Source organism: Lipotes vexillifer, unplaced genomic scaffold, assembly GCF_000442215.2.
Source record: "Lipotes vexillifer unplaced genomic scaffold, Lipotes_vexillifer_v1.1 scaffold611, whole genome shotgun sequence".
In the NCBI taxonomy this organism is placed as follows: domain Eukaryota; kingdom Metazoa; phylum Chordata; class Mammalia; order Artiodactyla; family Lipotidae; genus Lipotes; species Lipotes vexillifer.
The window spans coordinates 1,083,987-1,102,215 of record NW_006785619.1 but is presented as its reverse complement, the minus strand read 5'-3'; the positions used below and the strand labels follow the sequence as shown (position 1 = coordinate 1,102,215).

General features: G+C 51.1%; 1 protein-coding gene across 1 annotated transcript in view; it reads right to left on the bottom strand.

Moving 5' to 3' along the window:
• The window catches only part of DNAH2 (dynein axonemal heavy chain 2), a 93,527-nt gene that overhangs the window by 45,636 nt on the left and 29,662 nt on the right, over positions 1-18,229 (bottom strand). The window contains exons 13-31 of the mRNA XM_007457796.1: positions 14,574-14,720; positions 13,612-13,768; positions 12,891-13,130; positions 12,408-12,596; positions 12,064-12,211; positions 11,394-11,586; positions 9,608-9,808; positions 9,357-9,513; positions 8,819-8,993; positions 8,252-8,415; positions 6,221-6,382; positions 6,017-6,120; positions 4,813-4,969; positions 4,579-4,661; positions 4,308-4,488; positions 3,784-3,922; positions 1,227-1,444; positions 910-1,011; positions 454-579 (exon numbers count right to left, since the gene is read on the bottom strand). Of these exons, the coding sequence (XP_007457858.1) occupies positions 454-579; positions 910-1,011; positions 1,227-1,444; positions 3,784-3,922; positions 4,308-4,488; positions 4,579-4,661; positions 4,813-4,969; positions 6,017-6,120; positions 6,221-6,382; positions 8,252-8,415; positions 8,819-8,993; positions 9,357-9,513; positions 9,608-9,808; positions 11,394-11,586; positions 12,064-12,211; positions 12,408-12,596; positions 12,891-13,130; positions 13,612-13,768; positions 14,574-14,720 (3,043 nt within the window). The remainder of the gene's footprint in view (positions 1-453; positions 580-909; positions 1,012-1,226; positions 1,445-3,783; positions 3,923-4,307; positions 4,489-4,578; positions 4,662-4,812; positions 4,970-6,016; positions 6,121-6,220; positions 6,383-8,251; positions 8,416-8,818; positions 8,994-9,356; positions 9,514-9,607; positions 9,809-11,393; positions 11,587-12,063; positions 12,212-12,407; positions 12,597-12,890; positions 13,131-13,611; positions 13,769-14,573; positions 14,721-18,229) is intronic.

The window sequence follows — 18,229 nt, the reverse complement described above, 5'->3', positions numbered from 1 at the left end:
CCCTGTCCCTGGCCACACCAACAGCCCGGCTCCCAAAACCCAGCTTCCGGGACCAGCTGCTACTCCTCTCACTACACCTAAACTGCTCTGAAGGATGGGCACGTGCCCAAGTCAGGAGCTAAGGGTCCACGGTGCAGGCTTCTGGGGCCACAGCCCAGAACAGGGGGCAGGAAACCTGTCTTTTGTGCGACTCAAGATTCTGTCCTTGGGGACTTCCCTGGTGGTCCAGTGGCTAAGACTCCGCGCTCCCAATGCAGGGGGCCTGGGTTCGATCCCTGGTCAGGGAACTAGATCCCAGATGCTGCAACTAAGACCCGATGCAGCCAAATAAATAAATAAATAAATAATAAATATTTAAAAGAAAAAAAAAAGAAGAAGGTCCTGTCTTTACATTGGTTGCTTCCTTCCGGCTCAGTCCTCCTTGTTCCCTCATTTCCATGGACCCCAGCTCACCTGGCCAGCCCACTCCTTCACCCACTTGTCCCTCTTGTTAAGAAACTTCTTGAGGGCCAGGCGGCAGTTCCGGAGAAGGTCCCGGAGGGTCACCCTCATGGTCCGCTCCACATCGCCAAGCCAGGACTGGGGGGAGGTGAGAACAGGGTGGCTCGCCCTCAGAGCCAGAGTCAGGAGTCCCCCGAGTGAAGGTGCTTGGGAAACAGGACTCCAGGGCTTTGGGGCCCAAGAGAAGAGCAGGAGCTGGGAAGCGGCCGGCCTTCGTCCCCGAGGGAAATGGAGACAAGGGGGCAGACTGTCCGACTTTCGGGTGCAGGGTAGAGGTTAAGAGCTTTAGGAATGGCAGGTGGGAGGGCAAAAAATGACTAATATCCCTTCACAGAGATGCCCTCTCCTCACAGAGCCAAGCAAACTTAGAAGAGTCAGCTTGCTTCTTAGGCCCTCGTTGCAGCTCACCTCCACAGGCCCTTCTAGAAGTACCGAGTGGAGGAAATCGACATACTCGCCGTCGCCCGAGAACATTCCCACCGCTTCCCATTTGCTGCTGGGTCCCCCGACCTGCAGGAACAGGAAGCTCTTGAGCCCTTGGAGGGTAATTTCTGCTCCTCCCCCCTCCCCTCTGTATTACCAATTCTAGAAAGTTCTGTCCCAGATACCCAGAATCATTATATCCCCCTCCTGCTGGGAGGGCACAGTCCTCTCCGAGGCCTTGAACACCTTGACGTCACCATCCCTCCCCTGCCCTCCTTCGCATCATGGCCACCTCTACTGACCTTCTGCATTCTCAGCAATTTGATGTTGTCAAAGCATTTTTTGAGGTGTGGCTGCACAGCCTCCGGGTTGCGGGACTGGCCCAGAATCTCCAGGAGGTCATCATTGGACAAGAAGTAGAAGCGGGGGAAAATATGGCGCTTGGTCTCTAAATACATATCCAGAGACTTCTGGATGTCTTCCAGGATTGTGTTCATTTCTATCAATGTGTCCAGGAGGCCTGGAGAAGAGAACAGTGAATGATATTTGGTGGCCCTTTTACCATTGCCCTGAGTAGATCTGGAGCCTCCAACTATATCCACTTTGCCAGCTCTTGAGTGTTGGGGCGCAGACTGCCATATGGTTTTTGGAAGCAGATGCAGTGTCCCCAGTCACTTTTCCCATCCTCTTCATTAATTCATTATTAAGTATTCATTATACACTATTGTACGCATTATACATTACGTATTAATTATACAATTCCATTAATATAACTACATCTCCCATCAGTCCTTTCCCACCAAAGAAGTGGGGCTCTGCCGATCACCCCAAGAGCTTCTGAAAATTAGAGCTTGTTTTGCATATAAACAATTCAACAAGTTAACACATTAGATTTGGGACTTCCCTGCTGGTGCAGTGGTTAGGAATCCACCTGCCAATGCAGGGCACAAGGGTTTGAGCCCTGGTCCAGGAAGATCCCACATGCCGTGGAGCAGCTAAGCCCGTGCGCCACAACTGCTGAGCCTGCACTCTAGAGCCCGTGAGCCACAACTACTGAGGCCACATGCCACAGCTACTGAAGCCCGCGCCCCCTAGAGCCGGTGCTCCACAGCAAGAGAAGCCACCGCAATGAGAAGCCCACACACTGCAACGAAGGGTAGCCCCCATTCACCACAACTAGAGAAAGCTCGTGTGCAGCAGCGAAGACCCAATGCAGCCAAAAATAAATAAACTGAAAACAAAATTAGATTTAAATACATATCACACGCACAGAATGAAAGGGGTCTGCAGTCACTGGGGTTGCCAGGGTCCCTCGTGACAGAGCAAAAAGAGCACTAGAGAGAATTCCCTGGCGGTCCAGTGGTTGGGACTACGAGCTTCCACTGCAGCGGGCGCGGTTCCGATCCCTGGTTGGGGAACTAAGATCCTACAAGGTGTGCGGCGTGGCCAAACAAACAAAAAGAGCACTAGATTGGGAGGCAGACGATGGCCATCCAAACTGCGGCTCTTTCACTTAATTAGCACGTCAGTTAACCTCAGGGAGCTTTTACCTCTTTGTAAAATGGTAATAAGATCCACCTCAAAGAAAAATTCGAGATATAAAATAAAATGGGTTCACATTTGTAGGTTCTTGATAATGTTAGTTTTCTCCCAGCATTAGATTTTGATTAGCCGATCTCCTGGTCTTCCAAGTTTCTAGCTTTCTGAAGACAGCATGGATGTCATGGAGTCTGAACTCTGAGGTGACCCTCAGGCCTTCAAGTACAAAGCCTACAGGCTGTTAGAACCTTTGAGCGACCACCTGAGTAGCCCCTGGAGACCACAGGGAGACCCGGTAGCAGTGGACAACACAGCTTTGTTCTGTGTGTTCAACGAAGAGATGGCTCTGCTTATAAATTGTTCTAAAATGTAATTATGTCAATTATCTCAAATATTATTTCTAAAAAATTCATGTTGTCACTCAATTTTGCACATCTTAATATTTATATTTTACCCGAGTAATTGAATAATATTTTTTTTGATGTGTATACTTAAGGTTCTTGGGAAAATGAAGAATTGTTAGATTGGCCCTTGGCAAAACAAAGAGGTCCTCCGTACCCCATGCCATGTCTCAGGACATGCACTGTAGGTACCCATCGCCAAACATGACTTCCTGATTCTTTACCCCAATCGAGCACAATCAACCAGACCTCACTATGTGTACATCTCTCCCCAATCCCCTTACCCAATCCCCATGCCTACCAAAATGTCTGCATTAAAGACTAGCTAATCTGATAAACCAATTAAAGTCACGGTAATAACAATAGCTCATAGTAACCAAAGGTTTTCTCTGTGCCATTTAATGTGACAAGTGCTTTATTGGCTTTATGTCATTTACCTGCATCATCTCATCGAATGAACCAGCTAGAGAAGACTGATTCCTTGATCAGTGTTTCTTGAGGCACAGTACTAATAATTGAGCACTAACTTTATGCCAGACACTGTACTGAGTGCCACATACTCCTCTATTATCCTTACAAAGACCCTGAGAAATAGCTATCATTAACGCCCCCACACACTACAGGTGAGGAAACTGCAGTATGGAGGAAGCAAGCTGTCTGGAGCACACAATCGGTAAGGCATGAGTCAGATTTTGAACTCAGGTCTGTCTGATTCCATATCCCATCCTCTTAACCACTATATTGTACTCTGCTCAAATATGTGCTGAGTTTAATTTACGGAACTACTATTTAATGCTTAGAAGAGGTGGTGGTGATGGTAGGACAGCCAGGTGCAATGGTCAATCTTTCAGTAAATGAAGAATGTGGCCATGACTTCACATACGTATAGCACCAGCTGAGGTTACGTCAGGGCTCAGACCTGGATAGTGGGTGCTCCGGAGAGCATTGGGGTCCTTGTTCATCCGGTCCATGATGTCTTTCCAGTTGCCGTTGACCTGGTCAAATAAGCCTGATTCATTGGGCAGCTGCTTGCGGATGTCCTCTCCCAGGAAGATATTCTGAAGGGCCAAACAACTGGCGTGAGAGGCTGTTTCTCACACACTCTCCACACTCTGCTCCCTGCTCTCAGACCAGGAATGACAGTTGAGGAGAAGATAAAGAGCATCAGAACCAAAGGGCAAGATGCTCAAGTTCTAGGAGGAAACTTGGGATTGGGAGGCCAGGTATGTGGGTCCGAGAAGAAAAATGGAAAAAGAACAAAGGCTTTTCAAGGAGGGGGCTGAAGATGAGAGGTAATAACCAAGAGTCAGGTGCCTAGGTCTCAGATGAAGAAAGGCTTTGGAGTTGGGAAAACGGGGCCGATAACAGGGCAATTATCTAGGTCCTGTACAAATAAAGGAGGCAAAACAGCAGGTAGGGAGAGCTCGGGCAGTGAATCCTGACCTCTAGGTACATCCACTGACGCTGCACTGTGAGCACCACCTCAATAACTTCCAAAATGAGGGAGAGGCAGCGTTCCCAGTGGTCTACATCCTTCTCAAAGGCCTTGACAAAACGAGATGCCTTCATGGTAGACAGAGCCACCTGGTTATCTTCCAGCGCCTGAAATACTTCTTCTGTACCTCTGCGGTGGAAGGTATCAAAACCATAGTCCAGCCCCATCTGCCAAGCCTCGGTCCCCACTCTGCAGCCCAGGTCACACAGCCCTGTCTACCTGAGCCGGTGATGGCCCTTATCCTTGTAGGGGACTATGTCTAGCTGAATCACATCCCAGGTCTTGGCGATGTTTTCTAATGCCTGCGGCAAGAAATTGTGGAACAGATCAATCAGGTATTTAGTCCCCAAGGGTAACAGGAGCGGGGAGGGGCCATCAGATGATGAAAAGCTGGAAGCCTTTGTTCCAGGAAGCTTAGGAAATGAGGGACCATGGGAAAGGACTCTGTCGTACCAGCTCTAGAGCCAGCGCTCTGGTTGCTGAGGCCGAGATCTCCCCAATTTTCTCCACATGCTGATCCATCCCAAGCTCCACGATCTGCTCCAAGGTGAAGCTTTCAGATTCCTGATCAAAATCCCGTTGGACCTCATCCCTGACCTGATCCCAGTGCCTGCAGCCAGGGACAAAAGGTCAGATCAGGACGCTGGAACACCAGAGCCTACTGGAAAGTACCAGCATCACCCCCCGATGGCTTTCTCCCATTGGGATATTATGATTCCGTGTATTTATTAATTCACGATTCAACAGATATTTACTCAACATCCTCTAAAATACAATCTGAGGCACTGTGGGGAATACAGAGATTGAGGCGCTGACTCTCTGGAGAGGGAGTTAGGACGGATGGTTGCAGGTTCGCTATAGATGATGCCTTGGGCCAACTGCTTTACGTGAACCATTTCATTTTCACGGCCACTCTATAAATGAAGACCACTCTATACATGTTATTCCACTTACACATGCAGAAACTGAGGCTTAGAGAGGGTAAATAACTTAAGCAAATAAAGTGGTTAGGTGATACTAAATTGCATAATACTTATTAGAGAAGCATTGTCAAAAACATTATGCTGGAGGCAATATCAAAGAAGTAAAATTACCTACTCCTAGATGAATAGATAGATAATTATTAAAACACCGTTTATAAAATAGTTTATTCTAGCCTCAGCGGTTTCAAAGCCCTCTTCTATCATGTGGCAAATTCCAGATGCACTAAAAGCGGTAAACTTGAAAAGCAAAATTATAAAGTATGAGAAGAAAGTGTGTCTACACTTTCTGTGTCTATGGAGAGAGTGTGTCTACAACTCTGGGTTAGACGGGGTCCTCTTAAACAAGGCACAAAAGCAAAACCCCTAAGGGACAAAAGTTACTAGGCTTGGGGCTACAACGTGCAAGTGTCTGTAGGACAGAAGACGTAAAGCTTAGCTCTGACAGACAACATAAATTGAGGGGCGACGGAAGGGAAGGAGCAAAGAAGGCCGGAGAACCCAGGACGATGTGACAGACGGAGGACGGCGGTGGGCTCTTGGGAAGCCTTCTTCAAGGCGTGTGTTGGTGAACAGAGGGGCAGAGAAAGCTAGGAACGCCATGGAGGGGACAACCGGGAGAACCAGGTGACGGCCAGGCCAGGGGGCGACCCCCAGGAGCTGAGGGGCAGCCTCACCGCTCTCGAAGGGCGGGGTTTCGCAGGTCCGAGATGAGAGGCATGGTCCTCTTGAACTGCTCTATTTTTGAGCGAGTGGCGTCAATAATCTCCCAGTTTCGGTCCTGAGCAAAAGCGAGAGGTGTCAGAAGACCTGACCATCTTTCCCACATGGCCTCTTCCTCAGTCGGCCTGCCTGCGGCCCCCCACCCTCTCCCCACACACCTTGTACTCTTTGGCCAGTCTGGTGAGGCGGCGAAACAGCCCATGGGCCGTGGTCTCCATGGCCTCCGTCTGCAGGGTCAGGAACCGGCCGGTTTTCCACTGGTTCCAGTTTTCCTCCCAGTCTCGGGTGATCTCCCAGACTTGCTGCAGCGCGTCCAACTCCTTCGTGGCCAAGAGCAGACAGGTGCATTGAGTGATGTGACTCTCACCCTCCTCCGCCCTGGCAAACACGCAGGGCCTCTCCTCCTCTCATTCTGAGAAGCTTTTCCCTCCTGGCAACATACAGCTGCCTCCTCAGTTCACATTTTTTTTTCCCTCCACTCTCTTGCCTTAAGAGAGCCTCAGGGCAGTGGTTGAGAGTCCGCCTGCCGATGCAGGGGACACGGGTTTGTGCCCCAGTCCGGGAAGATCCCACATGCCACGGAGCAGCTGGGCCCATGAGCCATGGCTGCTGAGCCTGCGCGTCCAGAGCCTGTGCTCCGCAACGGGAGAGGCCACAACAGTGAGAGGCCTGCGTACCGCAAAACAAAACAAAACAAAAAAAAGAGCCCCTCAGGGAACAAGCACATGAAAAGATCCTCGGACTTCCCTGGTGGCGCAGTGGTTAGGAATCTGCCTGCCAATGCAGGGGACACGGGTTCGATCCCTGGTCCGGGAAGATTCCACATGCCACGGAGCAACTAAGCCTGTGCGCCACAACTACTGAGCCCACGGGCTGCAACTACTGAAGTCCGTGCACCTAGATAGAGCCTGTGCTCCGCAACAAGAGAAGCCACCGCAAAGAGAAGCCCGCACACCGCAACGAAGAGTAGCCCCCGCCCACCGCGACTAGAGAAAGCCCGCGTGCAGCAATGAAGACCCAATGCGGCCAAAATAAATAAGTAAATAAATAATATATAAAAAAAAGAAAAAGATCCTCAACGTCATTAGTCAGTAGGGACATGCAAATCAAAACCACAGTGAGATCATTCATAGCCACTGGGATGTCTAGAACCAAAAGTAAAGGGGGGGCATGCTGGCAAGGATGTGGAGACGCAGGGACCCTCGTACACTGCTAGTGGGAGAGTAAACTGCTGCAGCTGCTGTGGAAAACAGCTTGTAGGCTCCTCAAAACGTTAAACATAGACTTATCATATGATCCAGCAATTCCACTCCTACATACATACCCACAAGAATTGGGACCGGGAACTCAAACAAATACAAGTACGCGCACAGTCACAGCAGCACCACTTAACAGTAGCTAAAAAGTGGAAACAACCCAAATGTCCACTGACAGGTTAATGGATAAACAAAATCCATACAATGGAATATTATTCACCCATAGAAAGCAATGAGGTACTGACACATGCTACAACATGGATGATCCTTGAAAATACTACACTAAATGAAAGAAGCCAGACACAAAAAGTCACATATTGCATGCTTTCCTTTACACAGAATGTCCAGAATAGGGAAAACCCATGTTCAGTTGACCATTAAAAACCAGAGGGGTTAGGGACACCAACCCTCTACACAATTGAGAGAACCTGTGTATAACTTATAGTCTGCCCTCCACATCCACAGTTCATCCATATCCATGGTTCCCCATCCGTGGATTCAACCACAGATTGTGTAGTATTGTAGTATTTACTACTGAAAAACATCTGCATATAAGCGGACCTGCTCGATTCAAACCCATTGTTGTTCAAGGGTCAACTGTAAGTAGAAAATAGATTAGTGGTCGACAGGGGCTGGGGAGAGAGGGAATGGGGGGTTACTGCTAATGGGTATAGGGTTTCTCTTGGGGGTAATGAAAATGTTTTAGAATTAGAGGTGATGGTCACACGACATTGTGAATGTGCTAAACGCCACTGAACTGTTCACTTTAAAATGGTTCTTTTGTTACCTGAGTTTTCCCCCCATTTTTAAAACAAAGCTCCTCGTGTACCCATCTTCCTGGCCCCGGTTGTTTTCCCAGGCTGGTTGGGACCCACTCTCCTGCCTCCCGCCCCCTACCCTTGGTCACCACGAGGGCCTTGCTCGGCACACCACCTTCTCCAGGTTCTGCAGGTCCTTGGAGGCTGGCTGCTCGATCTTGAAGATGCTCAGGTTGGCATGGAGGTTGTTTTCTTCCTCCCGCGTGGCGTTCAGCATGGCCCGCACGTGGGCTATCTGCTCCAGGGCCGCCTGGGGCCCCACATCACTGGCGAAGGGGCCTGTGGGGAGTCCACGGTGAAGTTCAGATTCCCACTCAAGGCCAAGGTCCCCTGAAAGGCCACCGTGGCTTGCCTACCTCTTTGTGGGTAAATCTCGCTTCTCTCCTCCCACAAGAGAAGGAAAACAAGAGGGAACGCATTGAAAGAACGCACTGAAACTACTAACTGTGGCTCGAGAGTCAGAAACGGGTGGGACATGAAAAGTCAGTGTAAGAAAACTGGAGAGGCTGTGAGCTGGGCTGCTGCCTTCCAGCCAAGGCTCAGCGACAACAGGAGTGTCACCGACAGACATGCCAGGCTCTTTCCCATGCTCAGCCTTGTCTGCACCTCCCCCGGGGCCTAGGCTTTGACAGACTGGGTCAAGACAAAGGGAAAGCCAGGGGAGAGGTTGCGAGACGGGTACCTTTGAATTCAAATTCTTCCAGAAGATTGTGTGCTTTCTTCTTGAAATCGTCAGCTGAGCAAATGAGGCCTGTCTTGAACTTCTCCTTGTGCCTCTTCAGCATTTGTTCACTGCCCAGCACAGCTTGCTGGAAGGCGACCCACTGCCCGCTGAGACTGTCCAGCATCTCCAGCACCTGGGGACATCACAGAGTGGAGGTGACCCACGAGCAGGAGTTCTGCCTGTCCCACCAACACTTCGAAGAACTCTTTTCCGATTCTCTGGACCAGCATCTGTGTCCAAGTTCCACATGCAATGAGGCCCAAAGAAATCAAGCAGTTGCTGGGCCTGAAAGAGATCCTCAGGGTGACCCGAAAGATCATTCGAGTTAGCTTTGGCTCTCAGAGGCTTTGGGGCCTTGGGCCTCCTCCCCCGCTCACTTCTCTGCTCTCCCTCCTGACAGCCGAGGGTCTCCGACGTGGGGTGTCAGCGTCCCCAGCAACCTGGGGCTGGAATGGGCCGGGCTCGGGTGGGTGGGCCGCGCGCCTTAGGAACTCACGCTGTCCTGAACTGGCACCTCATACTTCTCGAGGATGGTGAACTGCTCGTGTATGGGAGGGATCTGGGTCTCCAAGTTGGGCATATCGTGCTGCAGGGTCTCCATGAGATGCAAACTGACCCCCAGTTCCTCCAGCGTCTGGGGAGGGTGGCTGATTCTGCAGCACGGGCGAAGAGAGCATGGGCGGGCGGGCGCGAAGGGCGGGCCTACCCACCCCCTGCGCGGCCTGAGCCCACGTCCACCCGCCGTACTTCTCCGCGTTCTCCTGCACGTAGGTGTGCAGCTCCAGGAGGCGCCGGGCCGCCATCTCCTTGAGCAGGGTCGTGAACTTGTCCTGCCACTCACTGCAGTGCTGCACCAGCGAGAACTTGAGGTGCGAGCAGTCCAGCAACACAAACTGAATGTTGAGGACCGTCTCCTCCTTCTGCACGTTATTAGCCACCTCCGTGTAGCTGAAAAGGCCCACATCCCCGCTAGGACATCTTTTTCTTTGCAGACGTGCCAGATGCCCTGCCTGGGTGACATTTTCCTCCCAGCCAGCAGCGCTAAAGCATTCTTCTGCTCCCAGGTGTCTCCCACTTCAACCCGTCCCCCAGCAGACGGCTGTGATCATGTCACTTTCCCAACCGCTGCTTTCAGACTCCCCGGTTTGCATTCAAGGCTTTAGAGGCTCAGAGATCTGGGCGGAGTTCACACTGTGCTGCTCACTAGTTCTGTGCCGCCAGGCAGGTTATTTTAACTGCTCTGAACCCCAGTCTTCTCATCTGTAACCTGGCGATGGTAACAGAACCCACCCTGCGAGGCTGCTGAGAGGATTAAGTTGACTGCTGTACATATATCCCTCTGCTGACTTCCTTTCTGGATACTCACTATTTGGCAAACATGCTCACGTGGTCCCATCTTCGTGCTGTTGTCTCTGCCTGAAATGCCCTCCCGCTGCCCATCTCTGCCTGCTGATGTCCTACCCATCCTGAAAAGCCCCACCCCAAAGTCACTCCCCTCATCCACGTCCTTCTTCCCCTGATGCCCCCTGCTGAAAATTCTCTCTCCTCTCATCGAACTGTCCCGCATCCTGCATACCTGACTCACAGCGCTGATCACATGGAAGCTTGTATAAGAACACTGAGCACATCAGCACATTAGCGCTTCAGAGTTCACACAGTGCTTCCACATATACTTAACAGTCTCACGACCTTATGAGGTCGGTAGTATAACACCTATTTCACAGGAAACTGAGGCCCAGAGGATGTGAATAACCGACCTAAGATGACACGACTAGTAAGTGGTGCAGGTGGGATTTCAACTGTCCTCAAGATGCCACAGCCACTGCTGTTTCAGCAATATTCTTATCTTCCCTACTGCACTAGAGCCCTTGGGAGGAAAAAACTTGTTCATTTCTTTGCTTTTAATTCCTCACAACTCATCATAACAATGGTGTTTTTTGAACAAATGAATGAATGAATGACTAGAGGACAAAGAGACAGGGGTTCGTATCAGAATTTAAGAATCTTCCATTTAACTCCCATCTGCGTTCTTAAAATGAAAGTGTTCACGTCTCTCACCTTTCAGATCCCTAGCATCTCTCCTTTCCCAGCAGGACCCTGTGGTACTCCACACCAAAGCAGCTTTTTCCCTAAATCTTGCCCAGCTCTTTTTTTTTTTTTTTTTTTTTTTTGCGGTACGCTGGCCCCTCACTGTTGTGGCCTCTCCCGTTGCGGGGCACAGGCTCCGGATGCGCAGGCTCAGCGGTCATGGCTCATGGGCCCAGCCGCTCCGCGGCATGTGGGATCTTCCCGGACCGGGGCACGAACCCGTGTCCCCTGCATCGGCAGGCAGACCCTCAACCACTGTGCCACCAGGGAAGCCCTTGCCCAGCTCTTATCGGATCGCTATCCCCTTGAGAAACAAAGGTCCAGTGCCCTAGGTCCGGTGCTGGTCCTCTAGTTTTCTGCCCCTCCCTCAGCCTGCAGGTCAGAACTCCTCCTGCAGCACTCCGCCTCTTCGAGACAGACACTCACAGCCACCTTTGCTCCTTACCGAGCAATGTCGGCGTCAAAAGAAGAGACCGGCGGGTTGAGGCGCTGGTATCGACGAATGAAAGAGTCCTTGTTGATCTCCCAGATCTCCCGGTACGTGTCCCAGGTCTTGAGGTAGTTCTGTAGCAGGGCTGCGTTGTTGGTCATGCCGCTGCTGATCTGGGCCTGGATCTTCCTGATGTCCTCATCCCGCTCTTCAAGACCCAGCAAAATGCTTCTCACTAACTTCTACCCCAGCCCAAGCTGCAGCCCAGCCCCTGGCCACTGCCCCAGAACCTCCCCTCCAACAGCACCTTCCCAAAGAAATACAGCTCAAACACAAGCATTAGAAAATGAAGGAGGAGGCCGAAAGTGAAAGAATGACTCTACTCTGTAGGATTCAGATGTCTCACCTGTTGGTGTCTAGGGCTCTTATAGCGCTGCCCCAGTCCCAAACAAGTCCTTCCTGGTCTCCCAAACCCCAAACCCCTTGAGCACCAGTCACCGAGTTTTGACCTCCCTCTGTGGCCCTTCTCCCTTCCCCAGTCCAGCCCTTTGACCTGGGTTTTCCACCAGTCATGGAGATGACTGGCCCAGTACGTCTGGAAACAGCCCTGGTCTCTCCTCCTGGCTCTGCCAGGTCCTAAGCTTTTGCTACCCCTGCACCTGGTGCCCTCCCACTGCCCACTCACCCACGATTGTGTAGATGGGCTCACGAAGAAACTTGCACTTGATGAGAATTTCGGGGAGGTGGCAGAAGACAGAGATGGTGGAGAAGAGGTGGTTGCCAATGTCATCGACCACACTTGCCAAGGTCTGCAGAGTGGGTGAGAACTCCACCTGTGGGAGCACAGTGGAGAGGGCTTAGCACAGGCCCGGGAGGACACAAGCTCAGGACTGGGAAGGCTGGACACCGCAGAACCAGGCCTGGAGGCTGTAGGAGAAAGTCAGGGCCTAGAGCCAAGTTTAAGGATTGACGGAAACTGGCAAATAAAGTGTGATGATTTCAGGCTGTTGGGGGCAAAATGGTTCCCACCTGTGCCACACCTCCCTGCATGTCATTCTTCAAAATGACAAGGACTTGGAAGAGTGGGTTGGGGGTGGTCTTTCCATCCCCATTGATGGCCTTGGACAGTTCCAACAGTGACCACTTCACGTTCAGGCGCAGGGCATCCTCCATCATGCGGTCCAGCCGAATCGTGTACAGCAGCCACTGCTGCTGAATCTGGTGGGAAGAGCAGGGGGAAGAGAGCCCCTCAGGGAAGACAAGGCAGGTCCTGGGAAATGAGAACCAGCCAACAGGGAGGGGAACGAGCTGGTTCAACAGAAAGACGGGACGCCGAGTCCTGAAGGAAGGAGGTTTGAAAGGCCGAAGGTTGGGTGAATCCAAGACTAGAGCAGGATGTTTGAGAAGCACGTGGGGGTTGGGGGCAGGGGAAAGACCAAGAGAAGGGTCTGATGGGACTGGGGGAGCGGAAGACCTGCCCACCCACAAAGCCCTGGCCACAGGATCCCCTACCTCGGGGCCATCGTTCTTGAAGACTTCATAGGAGTTGGTCATGATGGCCACCACATCGTGGTGCAGGCTCATCAATTTCTGCTGCACCGCCGCCCGATGCTCTCTTTGGTCCTCCTCAAATTCCAGGTCCCTGTACACCCGTTTGCCACTAATGCGTACCAGCAGTGTCTCTGACATCACTTGGGCTCGCCAGCCAATGGTCAGAGTGGACGCCTTGAACTCATTCACAATCGTCTGCACCTGGAGTCAGACCCCAGCCATGGGGGAGTTTCAGCTTGGGAATAGACCCTCTGGGCCTAATTCTACCCTCCCACTGTCCTCTAGCTAGAGTTGCTGACATTAAGAAAAAAAAAAAAAACTTCAGGGCTTCCCTGGTGGCGCAGTGGTTGAGAGTCCGCCTGCCGAGGCAGGGGACACGGTTCGTGCCCCAGTCCCGGAAGATCCCACATGCCGCGGAGCGGCTGGGCCCGTGAGCCGTGGCCACTGAGCCTGCGCGTCCGGAGCCTGTGCTCCGCAACCGGCGAGGCCGCAACAGTGAGAGGCCCGCGGAACCGCAAAAAAAAAAAAAAAAAAAAAAAAAAAACTTCCCTAAGCACACTTCATTTCTTTCACACGACTCCCTGGTCTCTCCACCACTACCCATGACTCAGGTATTAATTACCCACATGCCAGCCTTTCAGTCTGCCTTGCAGACCTTTAGGGTCTAATGACCACGGCCCACCTTGTTGGCGTGTACACGGCACTCCGTGATGAAGATGGCACTGGCCCCCTTCAAGGCCCAGTGCAGTTTCTTGAGCCCAGGGTGGATCTTCTTATCCAGGAACCGGATACGTTCTTTGAACAGGGCCTGCTCATCTGGGGACAGCATGGCAATAATCCTGTGCATAAGAGGAGACCGGTAGCTGATAGGGAGCTATCAGCTCTGACGACCTCTCCTCCACACCAGGACACTTGGTGGAGAGCTGAAAGCTCATGATTCTAGGCTGGAGCTTTCCAATAAAACTTTCTGCGATGACAGAAATGGTCTGCCATTCGTGCTGCCTGTTACGGTAGCCACAAGCCATGTGTGGCTGTGGGGCCCTTGAAACGTGGCCTGTGCAAATGAGTAACTGAATTTTAAGTTTTATTTAATTTCAGTTAATTAACTTGAATAGAAATAGCCACATGCACCTAGTGGCTGCCACATTGGACCATGCAGTTCTAGACACCCAAACAAGACTGCCGGTCCCATCCGCTCAGACTTGAACTGGGCTGAGAAAGGTACCCAACCCCGAGCTAAGCCTCACTCCAGAGATGAGTACAAAGGGTGTTAAGAGGAGTGCCAGCATGGCCTTGCTTGGTTCAACGAATCTTATGTTGTTCTGGGCCCATAAACCTAACGCCATCAACTTCCTTCCTAGAGAAGTCACCCAAGCCGACAGTATATATGGTCCAAGTGCCCAGTGGGGTGGGAGGGGACGTGGTGTTTTTTGCTCTCTACTCTAAAGCTAGAAGACAACACTGAAAGGGACAGGAATAATCGTAGGGCCGTACGAGAGAGCACGGGAACCTTTTTCTTTTTCTTTTTTGAGATGGACAAAATGTGAAGGACGCACACTGTAGGAAATGGACAACATCATGGGGCGGATAAGACAAAGAGGGAGCATGAAGTGGCCTTCAGGAGGGCTGCAGCGAGGGCCCCACCTGTTGTAGTCCCGGGCAAGGAGCAGCAAATTTTCTCGAAGAATGCGCAGGTCCTCGGCGCGCTCAGCCACATTCACCACGTAATGGGGCGTCTCGAAAAGCAGCCGCTCCCAGTAGTCGACCTCCACAAAGAGGATCGACAGGGACCTTGGGGAGGAAGAGAGGCAGAGCAGCTGCGGGGCCGCCCAAGGGCGTAAACCGGAATGAACACCCGACCAAGAGGTACGGGGCTGGGGCACATGGAGACCCTTAAAGGTAAGCAATGAAGCAGAACCTCTGAGTAAAGATGGCAGACTGGACACGTTGACTTTTGCTCCCCTCCCCAAATAACCAAAATAACAGTAAAGGGGGGTTTCGCTTGTCCAAGGCATAAGCCCACAAATACAAGAAGACAACAACCGAAAACATCTGAAAATGGAAAAGCAGATGGATTAGGAGAAGAGGAGTCCTCAGCTGGCACTGGAGACAGCTGGGAAGCCTCTTTAGAGGCCTGGGGACGGGTGGCTCCAAGTATCTCAGGAAAGGGGTGAAGGTGGGACTATAACAGGAAGAGCAGTTGAAAGTTTAGGAAGCAGCTCTACCCATGTCCCCTCTCCTACTCTACGTAGTTAAGCAAGTTGCCCTCCCTCACCCCAGCCTAAGACTGAAGGCCTCTTGTCTCAGGAGTCAGTGCAGAGACAAACAGAGGGTCTTTGGACTGGGGAACCCCAGGCCCAGTTGAAGGAGAGAGTAATACACTGGGAGCAGGGGTGGTGAGTCACCGTGAACCCACTGAATGTTAAGATCCCCGCCTCCCTTTCCTGCCCAGAAACCAGCACTCTGGCAGCTGGATCTACACCCTCCAGAGCAAAGTTTGAAAGATGGTTCTCTGTGAGCTCGGACCAGCCTAAATAGAAAAGTCCCATGGATGATGACCTCTGGAGTTGCCAGGAAACAGCACACCCGGACAAGCCTGCAGTGAGGCTCCCAGTTGAGAAGCCCCCCTTTTCCTGCTCAGCAGAGCTGCCAGTCAGCTTTCCAGCCTCTGTCCCTTAAATATGGACAGATAACCAAGAGTGACAGAACACTGGTCTCTGTCTTTCCTAGCACAAAAGGTGGGAGTCAAAACAAACAGAAAAAAAGCAACCAGAAGGGAAGGAGAGGGGACAGAGGTTGTGCAGAAAGAAGACAGCCTACCTGCAAAAGAAAAACAAACAAAACCACCTCGAACATCCTCAGAGAGAGATAAGAGACAAAAGAGCATCCGTGAAACAGAAACAAGATGCTAGAAGAGGGACATCAAGAGAGCTCTTAGAAGTTAAAAATGAGAGCAGAAAATTTTTAAATCAAAAGAGAGATATAAATTTGACAGAAATCCCTCAGAAAGTAGAGAAAGAGACACAAAGATGGAAGGCAGAGAGGAGTTTGCATGAAAAAGAAGAGAAAACTCCCTGTGAATAATTCTTTGTATTGATTATATGCTGGCACGATAATATCTGGGAAATAGTGGGTTGAATATTAAAATTAATTTCACTTGTTTCTTTTTCCTTTATTAAATGCAACACCAGAAAATTGTAAACTGCGTTTGTGGCCCTCGTCCTAAGTATCCTTTGCCACCTCACACCCAGTGACCTTCCCCTCCTCCCCACTCAGTGGCCACACCCTGGAACTGGTGTTCCCCCACCTCTGAGGTAACCATGCAGACAGCCTCTGCCCTGCTTCCAGTACGTGCACTCAAGTCCTCCCAAGCTCCTGCTGTCTGATCCCATGGGGACGTTCAGGCCTCTGACCCCTGGCCTTTCTTGCTGCCTATTTGTCCCCTTCCACCTCCACCTCCTCCTCCGCGGACCCCGCCCACTCCCACTGCTCTCTTGCCAATTCTCACTCTTGCTTCATTCCTTAGTCTAAGCCACGTGGCCAAACGCCAACCCTGGCTCAATCCACTGTCCTCCCTGCCAGGCCCAGGTGAAGGTGGCCAAGCAAGGCTGGAGAAGACCACATGACCACACAGATTAGCACGCTGCACGTTCAGGGTCTCCGGTCCCAGCTGGCCTCTCTGGGCTGCATCCCTGGGGTTTCCCCAATCTGCTGTCCCTCTTGTTCTCACAGTGACCGTTTGCAAATCCTCTGCTTTCTCAAACCTGGTCTGCCCCTTGCCTCTCTGCAGAAAGCCCCACCTCCTCCATCAAAGAAATACAAAAGCCACCAGTTGAGAACTCTGTGCGCTCCCTGCTATAAAACTTAGAAATGTACCTGACTCCACACCTATGATTTCTCCCATATATGGCAGAAGCTCTCCTCCCACCCAAGGCCAAGCCCTCTTCCTGGGCTCTATGTTCTGATCCGGTTTCCCCCTGCGTTCTCAGATGCCATCTTCTCCAGCTCTCCTACACCCTCAACCTACTTGTTCCTTCCACATTTAAATAAGCCAGGTTTCTACAATCTTAAAACAAACACAAACCCCAGCCTCCCCTCGACTCCAAATCCTCCTACAGGCCTGCCCTCTGTAAAGAACCATCCTCCCCTTCCTTTCCTTTCTTCCCATTCCTCAGTCCCCTGAGAGCTGTCCCCCACCTTCCCTTCTAAATCTGCTTTCATCAAGTTCACCCAGGACTCCTCGTGGGACTTCCTGCAGCTAAACCCCGAGGCCCTCCTCAGCCTTACCTCTCCCTGACCCCTCTGTAGATCTTCACATCCTGTGGACTCCTCTCCACCTTCCTCAGACACCCTCCCTCCCTGGCTTCTGAACCTCGGTCCTCCTCTTGTCAGCTCTGCCCTTCAGTAGAAGCAGGCTTTTCTTTCCTGGGTCCCTTGGAAATCGTGTTCAGCTGGCTCTGGAGACTCAGCAAAGCATCTGCTTCCCCTGCAGCTCCCTCACATGCGGGGTCCTCAAGGTTCTGGACATCCAACACACTGGCCCTGGGTGATCTCATCCACTGCGTGGCTTCAGCTGCTTCTCTAAGCTGAGGATTCCCAGATCTACATGGAAACGGCACCATCCCACTGCCTGAACCAGAACTGCGTGTCCTCCCTCACCCTGACTTTCCAACATCCAACCAACTACCAGCTCCTTTGGTTTTTATCATCCAAAGACAAAGTTCGGGAATTCCAATCTCTCCAAGGCTAGTGTAGCTCAAGTGCGATGGTAAATGGCAACTGAGTTTCGGCCTAAAGTTGAGCGAAAGAGCGAGTGGTCTATCTAAAAGAGCCACTGCTCCAAGGTTCCAGGTGTTTGCTGCCAAATGGGATGTGGGCCCAGTGCAACTGCATTGTCTGATTTTTCAAGAGAGGCCAGAAAGTGGGTTTTTATATAAAATCTCCTGAATTTGAAGTGTTGACAACTAATTCAACTGAAAAATAATTATAAGTGGGGTTGCTTCTGGACTACTGGCCACTTTCTTTCCTTGACCTGGGTGATAGTGGCAAGAGTGTTTATTTTATACCTAGTTGTTAACTTGAACATGTAAGTTTTAAATAATTCTCTGTGTGTATGATATGTTTCATAATTTAAAAAAATGTTTTTAAAAGGAAAAAACTATTTTAAACAAGGAGATTAATTGTAAAAGGGACTGGGTACAAAATTAACTTATTAAAATCAAAGTTTTCCAATATAAAAACTATAACCAGGGCTTCCCTGGTGGCGCAGTGGTTGAGAGTCCGCCTGCCAATGCAGGGGA